At 38.0% G+C, this 11,299-nt stretch overlaps 1 protein-coding gene across 1 annotated transcript in view; it reads left to right on the top strand.

Moving 5' to 3' along the window:
* MAP4K5 (mitogen-activated protein kinase kinase kinase kinase 5) overlaps positions 1-11,299 on the top strand; it is a 171,904-nt gene that overhangs the window by 50,273 nt on the left and 110,332 nt on the right. The window contains exon 4 of the mRNA XM_069082327.1: positions 9,084-9,174. Coding sequence (XP_068938428.1) covers positions 9,084-9,174 — 91 coding nt within the window. The remainder of the gene's footprint in view (positions 1-9,083; positions 9,175-11,299) is intronic.

The raw sequence follows: 11,299 nt of genomic DNA, 5'->3' as shown, positions 1-11,299 counted from the left end.
TACTATGTTTTTTTGTAGTTCAGTTAATGATCTGTTTAATGTGTTTAGATGCTAAAGCATTTGAAGAATGTTATGTTGATAATTGGTGTGTGGTCTGTGTTTCCTTCCAGCTTTATGTAGTTTTCTTGTTTATCCTTTTTTATGTTTTGAATGTTTGTTTTTGCTTTTTCTGATAGCATGATTGCATTGCTGTTTTTGGATTTACTCAATGCATAGTAAATTTTTTCTTAGTTCCTCATTTTTACTATGTTCTGTATTGTCTTTGTTTTCAAAATGTGTTTATTGTAAGCAACAGATTGGGGATTTCTCATCCATTCCATCTTTCTTTAACATTTTATTGCTTTGTTTAATCCATTCACGCTTAAAATTATGAGTTAGGTTTATATCTTTTTCCATTTATCTTTCATGTTGTTGGTTTTTTTTTCCTTCCCCAAATTAGGGGTTTTCCCCCTCTTCCTCTATAAAAATAGTACTGTTTCATTACTTATTTTATCTATTTTAAGTCAACTCTTTCCCTAGTTTCTTTTCCTATCACTCTCAAGCAACCCCCACCCTTCTAGTTAGTTAACCCTTTCCATAGTTTTGGAGTTTTATTTATTAGTTCTTTTTTCTTTCTTACTTTTATCCAAATATCTATTTTTTTCCTATCTTTTCCTCCCAGTTATATAGTCAAGTTGCATCTCTCTTCCTTTCCTCACCTTAAACTTGCTTTTTGTTCTTTAGTTTCATTCTCTCCACCTTTGTGTAAAAAAAAGTTTTCTTTCTTTCATTCTTTTCATTATTTATCTGACTTTTTCATTCTGTTTTATTTTTGTTCTTTGATTTGTAGCCTTTATGCTTATTTGGTATTTTATTCTCCACATTCCTCATGGAATTAAAACTTTGGAGGTAGCCTCTTCTAATAGTTTGTAGTATTGCCTTACAGATTTTATTTTTGCCCCCCCCCCCCCTTTTCTGTTTTTGCCTCACTGTTAGAAATACTAGTACCTACAGGTAATAAAGATATTGCTTGTTGGTAGTTATCTACCTGGTTGTATAGTTTATTATTGACTTTTTCACTCTCCTTAGGCATTTTTCCACGATTTGCCTTGAAATATTTACTATGGTTCCATTTACTCTCACTCTTTTTATGTGTCAGTTAACCCTAGGAGCTCTGATGTGATTTCTAAGGTCAGATAAGTAGTCTCTAAGTACTAAATTTCTGCAGGTAATATCCATTGTAAGGTCCCTATCTTTCTTTATAATATGTTTCTCTTCTCTCTGAGGAACATTCATCAGTGGCACCCCTGAAACAATGTTTCTCCCTTCCCCCACCTTTTTAAAATTCCTTCTTTTGTTTCCTCACTGATCTCTTGTAGGTTTACTTTTTCCTGAGAACGACAGGAGTAAAATAACTCCTTTTATTGCTAGTCTTTGACTTGACTAGAATACATCACATTCCTCTTTTTCCTTACCTTTATTATCTGCCCATCCATTCTGTAATTTTTATTCCTATAAAAAAATAATTCACCTGTAGGCAGCGTGTTACAAGTTTTAGTTTGTGAGGTTTCAACCCTATCTCTCCATTACTTCTGTTTTAACTTCTGCTTTCACCATTGTTGCCTTGAGTACATTTAGGAAAAAAAAAATCTTTTTTTTGGCCTTTTGGAGGGCAATTGGGGTTAAGTAACTTGCCCGTGGTTACATGACTAGTGTGTGTGTGTGTGTGTGTGTGTGTGTGTGTTTTAAGTGTCTGAAGCGGTTTCCAAACTCAGGTCCTCCTGACTCCAGGGCCTGAGTTCTACTCACTGCGCCACCTAGCCACCCTCCCCCCCCAAAACTTTTAATGTGTCTCCCTTGTTATTTTGTTGTTGTCTTTGGTAGATCTATTTTTTTGCCCCTCTTGTATTTCTGTTGTCTTAGGTATTTGAGACAAATATTAAATAATTTTTCAGGTCTGCTTTTCTTTCTAGGAATATTTCAAATGCTGCTTTTATTATTTAGCATCCATCTCTTTTTCCTTTAGCGTTCAGCTCAGATTTGCAGGGTAGGTCACTTTAGGCTGCGTCTTGAGAATCTTTGTTCTTTGGAATGCATTTCTCTATTCCCTCCTTTGGTTTCTGATGGGTGTAGGATAATCTTGTGTTACCTGAATTTCCAAGCTCCTGGTAACTTGCAGAATTTTTGGTTGTCAATGAAAATTTTAAATGTAGCTTCTAAGTATGCTAGAGTTTTTAGCATAAGGCTGATTTTTTTTTCCTGTGTGGTTGATCTATGGATTCTTTGATACTTTGTTTTCTGTTTTTGTTCAGAAGTTCTGGGCAGTTTGTTTTGTATCCTCTCTTACATTATAGTCTTCACATTTTGATTTGTCATATTCTTCTGGGAGATTTATAATCCTCAACTTGTATTTAAACATCCTGTCTTTGCAATAAATGTTTTGCTTTTATTGCACTCATGCTTTCTTCTAATATTATTGCTTTTCGCTTCTCTTCTTATTCTCTCTCTTCTGTGTATTTGCATCTCCAGTTATCTTCTCATTTCTTTTATGAGACTTTCCATTATTGATTCAGATTTTTCTATTCTGTCTTTTTCTGCTATGCATGCTATAAATTATTATTACTACTATTATTTTGCCTTTTGGAGGGCAATTGGGGTTAAGTAACTTGCCCAAGGTTTACACAGCTAGTGTTTTTTTTTTATGTTTTAAGTGTCTGAGGCGGAAACCGAACTTGGGTCCTCCTGACTCCGGGCCAGCGCTTTACTCACTGCGCCACCTAGCCATCCCATGTGCTATACATTCTTTCAAAATTTTTGTTTCTCTTTCAAACCATTGAGGAACATCTTTCTGTGGTTTCATGTTTTCTTGAAGATCTACAAGGTCCTTTGTCCCTTCAAATATTGATTTCAGTAATTTTCTTTTGTCTTCACATATTTTTTTTTCATAAACGCCTGAGGTATTTTATCTGATCTAGAGGCCATATATTCTCTTGTGGTCTGTCTTCTTCTCAAGGCATTTAGTTGAATTTTTTGCCTCTTGAGATTTTTGGTAATTTCGGTCTTTTTTTTTTTCTCTCATTTTCTCCTGTTGCTTGTATTCTGATTCTCTCCCTTTTGATGTCTGTCTCTTAGGGGGTTGACTCTTACTCCCAGTTTATCCCAAAGGTGGGCAATTCACAGTTTATTATTCATGGATTTTGCCCTTAGTGACTTTCAGGGCAACAACTGGCTCCTGCCAGCTGATGAGTACCATGCTTCACTACCACATTGCCACATACACATGTTCTGCCCCAGTTTCCACCGATTCTTCATTCTCTGATTAAGTTTTGTTGTAGTACAGTACTACTGCATCTTACTGCTTTCCAGTTCCTTTTCACTGTTGTAACCTGAACAACTATCTACTGTTTGGATCTCTACCACTTTGGAGGGCATGGAGGGATCAGGTATAGATTTAAGTTCTGTTGCAGGCAGCTGGGCCTGCTTTGTGCAGCCCTGCTTCTAGGAGAATCATGGATAACAAAAGAGGGGATGTGTTAACTTTATCTGTTCTTAGTTCATCACATTTTTAGGTTTTGGGGTTTTTTTTTTTTGGCCTTTTGGAGGGCATTTGGGGTTAAGTAACTTGCCCAAGGTTACACGGCTAGTTGTTGTTGTTGTTGTTGTTGTTGTGTGTGTGTGTGTGTGTGTGTGTGTGTGTGTTACGTGTCAGAGGCTGGAACCGAACTCAGGTCCTCCTGACTCCGGGGCTGGCGTTTTACTCCCTGCACCACCTAGCCGCCTCAAATTTTTGGTTTTCAACATTCATTTCCACAAGATTTTGAGTTACAAATTTTTCCCCATCTTTCCCCTACCCCCCACCCCAAAATAGTGATCCTACTGAATGCCCCTTCCCCCAATCTCTCTCTTATATCTTCCCCCATTCTCCCTCTAACTTTCTAGTAGAGCAAAATGGATTTCTATACCCCAGTGCCTGTATATCTTATTTACCAGTTGCATGTAAAAATTTTTTTTTAACATTTGTTTTTAAAACTTTTATTTCCAGATTCTTTCCCTTTTTCCCTCGTCATCTACCCCTACTGGGAAGATAAACAATTCAATGTAGGTTGTGTACATGTGTAGTTACACAAAACGTTTCCATAGTAGATATATTGTGAAAGACAAACTATATTTCCCTCCATCCTCTCCCACCCCCCACTTATTCTATTTTCTACTTTGACCCTGTCCCTTTTCAAAAGTGTGTGCTTCTAACTACCCTTTCCCCAATCTGCTCTCCCTTCTATCATTCCCCCTCTTATCCCCTTCTCCACTACTTTCCTGTAGAGTAAGATACCCAACTGAGTGTGTATGTTATTCCCTCCTTAAGCCAGATTCAATGAGAATAAGGTTGTCCCATTCCCTTTCACCTTCCTGTTCTTCCCCTCCATTGTAACAGTTATCTCTTGTCTCTTTTATATGAGATAATTTACCCTATTCTATCCCTCCCTGTCTCCTTCTCTTATTATATTCCTCTCTCACCTCTTAGTTTTATTTTTTAGATATCATCCAACTGATCCTGTGCCTTCTGTCAGTGTATACATGTACACATATATACACATACTCGCATATGTATTTATACACACACATCCTCCTATAAAACAATATATGTATATATAATATCCTCCTATAAGACATATATATACACACACACACAACACATATATATTTCCTTCAACTATCCTCATACTGAGAAAAGTCTCATGAGTTATAATTACCGTTTTTCCATGTAGGAATGTAAATAGTTCAACTTTATTAAATTCCTTACGATTTCTTTTTCCTGTTTACCTTCTCATGCTTCTCTTGCTTCTTGTATTTAAAAGTCAGACTTTCTCTTCAGCTTGGTTTTTTTCATCAAGAATGCTTGAAAGTCCTCTATTTCATTGAATGACTATATTTTCCCCTGAAACATTATACTGTTTTTCTGGGTAGGTGATTCTTGGTTTTAATCCTAGCTCCTTTGGCCTCTGGAATATCATATTCTAAGCCCTTTGATTCCTTAATGTAGAAGTTTCTAGATCTTGTGTTATCCTGATTGTATTTCCACAATATTCAGATTGTTTCTTCCTGGCTGCTTGTAATATTTTCTCCTTGACCTGTAAACTCTGGAATTTGGCTGTAATATTTCTAGGAGTTTTATTTTTGGGATCTTTTTCAAGAGGTGATCGGTGAATTCTTTCAATTTCTATTTTGCCCTCTGATTCTAGAATATCAGGGCAATTTTCCTTGAGAATTTCTTGGAGGATGATCTCTAGGATATTTTTTTGACCATGGCTTTCAGGCAGTCTTAAAATTTTTAAATTTCTCTCCTAGATCTATTTTCCAGGTCAGTGATTTTTCACATTGCCTTCTGTTTTTTCATTTGTTTACATCTGTTTTATAGTATCTTGATTTCTCACAAAGTCATTAGCTTCCATTTGCTCCAATCTAATTTTGAAGGAATTATTCTCCTCAGTGAGTTTTTGAAATTCCTTTTCCATCTGGCAAATTCACCTTTTTAAGGCATTCTTCTCCTCATTGCCTTTTTGGGCCTCTTTTGCCATTTGAGATAGTCTATTTTTTAAGGTGTTATTTTCTTTAGTGTCTTTTGGGGTCTCCTTTAGCAGGCTATTGACTTGCTTTTCATAATTTTCTTACATCATTCTCATTTCTTTTCCCAATTTTTCCTCCACTTCTCTTAGTTGATTTTCAGAATCCTTCTTGAGCTCCTCCATGACCTGTAAGCAGCTCATATTTTTCTTGGAAGCTTTTGATGCAGGAGTTCTGACTTCATTGTCTTCCTCCGGTTCCATGCTTTGATCCTTTTTGTCCACAAAAAAAAGATTCTGTTATGTTTGTACTTCCTTTGCTTGCTCATCTTTGCTAGCCAATTACTTGATTTTTGAGCTCTTTGCCACAGTAGAGCTTTGCTTCCAGAGTGGAGAACTTTGTCCCAAATCTCTGGGATTTTCGTAAATGTTGTCAGAGGTCTGAGGAGGGTGCCCTCGCTATAAACACCACAGTGGCACACTGGTGTTTCTCATCCCAGGTCCTCCACCCAAGACTGTGATCTTGATCCAAGCAGGTCAAAGCAAGAGGTCCTACTCTCCGAATGGTTGCTTGGTACCCTTACTCTTTGCAGGCCAGGAGCTCTGGAGGCAGCCAAATGGAAGCAGCTGCAGCCGCTTCACCTCCACCATCTCTTGCCCTGGGGGCAGGGGCCAGACCTCACTCTTCTGTCACCCAGTTCCACAAGAGAGTTCCCCACTGACCTTTTGCTTTCTCTTTGGCTTTTATGGGTCAAGAGGTCTAGAAACCACAAAAACTGCTGGTGATTCACTGTCCTGAAGTCTGCTCTGCCGACCTGCTGGTCAGAGCCGCCCTGGGACAGGAACCATGGGGCTCCCATGGGACTTTGCTGGGCTCCCAGCCTAATGCGACAGACCCTTCCTGTCAGCCTTCCAGGCTGCCTTCAATGGGAAATTTGTTTCTCTCTGTCACTTTGTGGGTTCTGTAGTTCTAAAATTTGTTTGGAGTCATATTTTAAAGGTACTGGAGGTGGTTATGGGGGGATCTCATGGAATTTCCTTCTTCCACTCTGCCATCTTGTCTCTGCCCCCCATTGATTCTTTAATTGTAGTTGACAAGGGACCTCACCTTTACAACTTGAAGATTTTCAACATCCCTTCTAATTCTAAATCCATCATTCCAACTTTTGTGATTAAGTCATTTAGTCTCTTAGTATTTGAAGAAATGCTTGAAATCCATGAGTTGCATTGTGAATTGCCAGTTTGCCTTGGCAATTAGGTAAGGAGTTTCTATGTTGAGAGTTCTGTACACCAATGAAATTACAAATCTAGACTCCCCCCAAAAAATCATGAAAAAGACAAAAAGGACCTCTCAAAAAACACTTTAATCTACTTAATTTGTAATAGAAAAATAACAATAAAATAAACATAATCACTAACTTATGAGACCAGTGTTTGAGGAATGGCTAAATAAATTGTGGTCTATTAATTTAATGGATTATAATGGTGTCATAAAAACCAGAGCAATTGTAATTGACTTATAGCTATGTAATGTTCTATATGTATTTATGTATATTAAAATAATTGGAAGAGATATGATAAAAATATCTTTTGTTTGTTATTGATTTGTTTGGTACTACTTTGTTGAAATCATTAGTGCTTTATATTAAGGGATTTCTGTATGATTTTATTCCTCATTTTTCATGTTTGTATATTAGCCAGCACCTGAGCACACTCAGGATGACTTGGTAGCACAGGTTCTTTGATCTGCTTTTCTGAAGGAGACTCCTTTTAAAGTTGTCAGCAGTCTTTTAATTACATTCAGTGGCTCAAGGGAAAGGTCAGTACCCCAAACGTGGAGAAAATACAAGCAGAAATTAGCACAGAGATTCAACAGACAGGGCTCCAACTGTCTGAACAAAGTAATACAGCCACCTGCATACACCATTGGATCCAGAGAACACAAACCTTTGAGTAGTCAGAGGGCTCTTAACCAATGGCTACTCAGAGTCCTGTCCAGGGAATCAAAAGGTCCTTCTCATAAGTGAACCCCCAAAGCAAAATGCCAGCCTCCCAGAATGTGTAACGAAGACTTGGCTCCTGATTAACTCAGAGCCAGAAGACACAAAACCTACATGACTTGGCACAGCTGTGAATCAGCAGGATTCAAAGGAGATTAATCTTTCCCAGTCTATGCCTGGGAAACTGAACAAAAGAAAACAACAAAAATCCCACCTGGCTTGCACTTACGTTTTGTTATTTGAGTTGATAGTTATTTTAATTTTAAAATATCTCAAAATACAATGGACTTCTTTAAAAATATTCATAGTGGGACAGCTAGATGGCACAGTCTATGGGGCACTGACCCTTGTAGCAGCAAGCACCCCAAGCGTCCTCAGGGTTTGCAGCTACCACAGGTTCTTGGATCTGCTTTGCTAAAGGAAAGCAACTCAAAATGGGTTAACAAGCTTACTTTAATCAGTCAGACATATATCATTTACCTTGTTCAGGAGAAAAGGTCAGCACCCTGAACCTCAAAGTATACAGGCATAATTATCAAGACAGAAACATCAAGTAGACAGATTTCCAAACTGTCCAACCATTACATCCATACCCAGTCAACATCTGGGTTTCCACATTCTGGGTTTTTCAAAGCCGGGGGACTCTCAACAACGGCTTCCCAGAATTCAGATCAAATCACAGAACACTTCTCAAAGTGAGTCCCAAAACAAAGCTACACATCAGGGCTTATATAGCCTTCTCCTGGCTCAGAGAATGTAACAACCTTATTGACCCACTGGCCAATCAAAAAGTATCTACTGAAAAACAAGCCTCCCACCCCAGGCTCCAGGTGCACGTTAGCCTAGGGGCAGGGAAGATCTTTAAATCTGCATTTCCATTACACCCTGGAGTCAGAAGGACATGAGTTCCAATTTGACTGCAGACACTTGACACTTACTAGCTGTGTGACCTTGGGCAAGTCACTTAACCCCATTTCCTTGCCTTCCCACCTCACTCCGTTCCCCCCCCCCCAATGAAAAATATTCATAGCATTGCAAAGAGGTTTGAGGCTTCATTTGGTACTCAGAAGGGACCAGGATGAAAATAATTCCATTGATTTGCTTTTAGAAGAAAATTTTTAAAATTTTGTGGGGGAAGGAAAGTATAATTTCTGTTTCCATCCTTGATGTTCTTCACTCCCTTGAATGATACCTAAAGTTTGTTGGGAGTCTGGTGACTGCAGTTCTGAAATGACCAAAGGATTTCTGCAGAGTAGGTTATCTTTAGAAGGGTAAGATCTTCTGATTCTCCAGGATCACTCTTCTAGTCTCTAACATACTTCATTGGGTTATTCAGTGAAGTAAATATCCTGCTTCCACGTAAAATTATCATTGAATATGATACCAAATATCAGTGACTTGAAGGAGGTTGACCTTTGTAAATTAGTTGTTTTTTAACTCCATAACCATTTGGTATTTTCTAACCCATAAAAATGAAATATTTTTAAATGTTCTGGACCCAGAGGTCTAGTTTGCTGCTGATGTGAATGTTTTTGTTTTTCAGGAGATGATTTTTCACTGATTCAACAAGAAATATATATGGTTAAAGAATGTAAACACTGCAATATTGTTGCTTACTTTGGGAGCTATCTCAGGTAAAAATCTTGTTTTCATTTTAAACCCCTTTGTTACCACTGTTTTATTTGAATTCCATATTGTTTATATGTTTTTCTGTTTTCATACTGTTTTTCTGGAATTCTCAAATTTCTACAACTTATAAGAAAGTATAACCATAAGAGGTTCCCCCTTTTCATATACAGTTAGAATCCTATTTGTTCAGATATCTGGCAGTTATAAATATCCAGGACACAATTGAGAATCAGTTAATAAAGTAAAGGTTTATTTTACCTTGGTTTTACAAAACCACAGAGAATTGAATCTATTTATTCTTACTTCATACACATTTATAACAAACTTGTTCTATCAAAAAAACCTTTGAGTTGGGAAGAGACTTCAGAGTTCTTCCACCCACCAGAATATCTTCCATATCATCCATGACATGGTTACACATCAGATTAGAAGTACCAAATTAGAAATGAGGACTGCTAGACAGGCAGGCAAAATGACAAGAAGTGACATCTAACAGAAGGGGAAGAGACAAAAAACCTTAAAAGCAGATGTTGGAACCCTCATCGGATAACTGTTAAAATCCAGAGTGGTAGAGGTGGGTCCCTATTCAGGACCACCCAGGGTGGTAAACAGAAATACATGCAGGTATCTAAAACCTAACAAAGAGCCTTTGAAGTCTTATTGAGACATAGCTAGTGTTTCTTTCTGGTAAGAGATTTGAGCCCAAATAATACTGACAGAACGTACTTAAAGAATGCTGCAGTTACATAGTCTTGGACAAGAAACTGAAGACCATAGGGATATAGGTTTTTTCCTCATTGTTGCCCACTGAAAGTAAGAAGTAATGGAGAGAAAATTTGATTGGGAAATAAACAGTGGCTAAAAAGAAGTTGTCTGAGAATGGGATTTGGACTCTTGGACAGTGGCTTTAAAACATTAGAGATGGCAGAAGAAAATACATTTTTCAAAAATTGGTAAGAATGCATTTTTCAGGTATCTTGCAAATCCAATTTTTAAAAAACTTAAAAAGAATGGAGAGGGAAATAATTATTTATATTTGGCGTGCCAGATAATATAGAGAGTAGCTTTAATGAAGGAAAAAGAAGACAAATTGAGATACCTAGAAGTTGATATGAAACAAAATCTAAGAAAACAATCTTGGCCTCAAGTGCTTAAAGTTTAGACAACAAGCAAAATGAACTAAAAGGTCCAAATAAAAGGAGGCAAATTTTACGTCATATGTATTAAGATTTAGATGAAACCTGTGACTAGGATATGGCTTTGGAGGGGTTTTAGCTATTCAGAAGAAATAAGATAGTTTTTTTAAAATGGGCATTGTGGGGAGCCCTGTGTATTAAGAAAATGTAGTAATGTGAGAAAATTCAGGAATCAGAGGGAGAAGCATGTTTGGGTGTAGGTCAGTGAAGGGACAGAGAACAGAGTCAAGATAGCGGAGGAAAAGCAGAAGCTCACTTGAGCTCTCCCTAAAGCCCTTCCAAACACCTTCAAATAATTCCATATAACAAATCCTCAAGTAGCAGGACCCATAAAAAGATGGGATGGAATAATTTTCCAACCAAAGACGGTTTAGAAGGTCAGCAGAAAAAGTCTGTTTGAGAGTGAAGCACAGTCAGTTGCAGCCAGTTTCAGCTCAAGGCCCCAGCACTGGAGCGGGGTAGTGGCTGCTTCTGGAACTCTCAGCCCATAGACAGTAAGGGTGTTAAAAAACTGATCAGAAGGAGATTACAGAGGTCTCTTTGCTGGCACTGGGGACAGGACTTTGTTGCTTTGCTTATCCTTAGATCTTTCCTGGGTGGCAGTCCCAGGGCAAGGAGAAGCACTAGCACTCCAGAGCTTGCCACCACAGTGAAGCAAGGACCCTCCTCATGGTTCCAGGGCAGAAAAGAATACTTGTGGTCACTCACAGATCAGAGCACAGGCCAGGAGAATAGTGAACACTGCTCCTAAGATCATACCACCTTGGAAGAACTGGAAACTTACAGGTCCGTAGAAGTATCTCTCAAAATAGCTGGACAAAATACCTGAAGCTTGGGACAGTGCACCCTCCACCCTGGAATCAGAGCCCTTCTTTAACAGAGAGTTAAAAATCAAGAAACAAACTGGAAAAATGAACAAACAACAGAAAAAAAT

Source organism: Petaurus breviceps, unplaced genomic scaffold (assembly GCF_028583685.1).
Source record: "Petaurus breviceps papuanus isolate PSGF00001 unplaced genomic scaffold, PetGlider_PUasm1.0 164, whole genome shotgun sequence".
NCBI lineage: Eukaryota > Metazoa > Chordata > Mammalia > Diprotodontia > Petauridae > Petaurus > Petaurus breviceps.
Note: the sequence above shows the minus strand (reverse complement) of the source record. Positions and strands in the feature narration are given on the sequence as shown.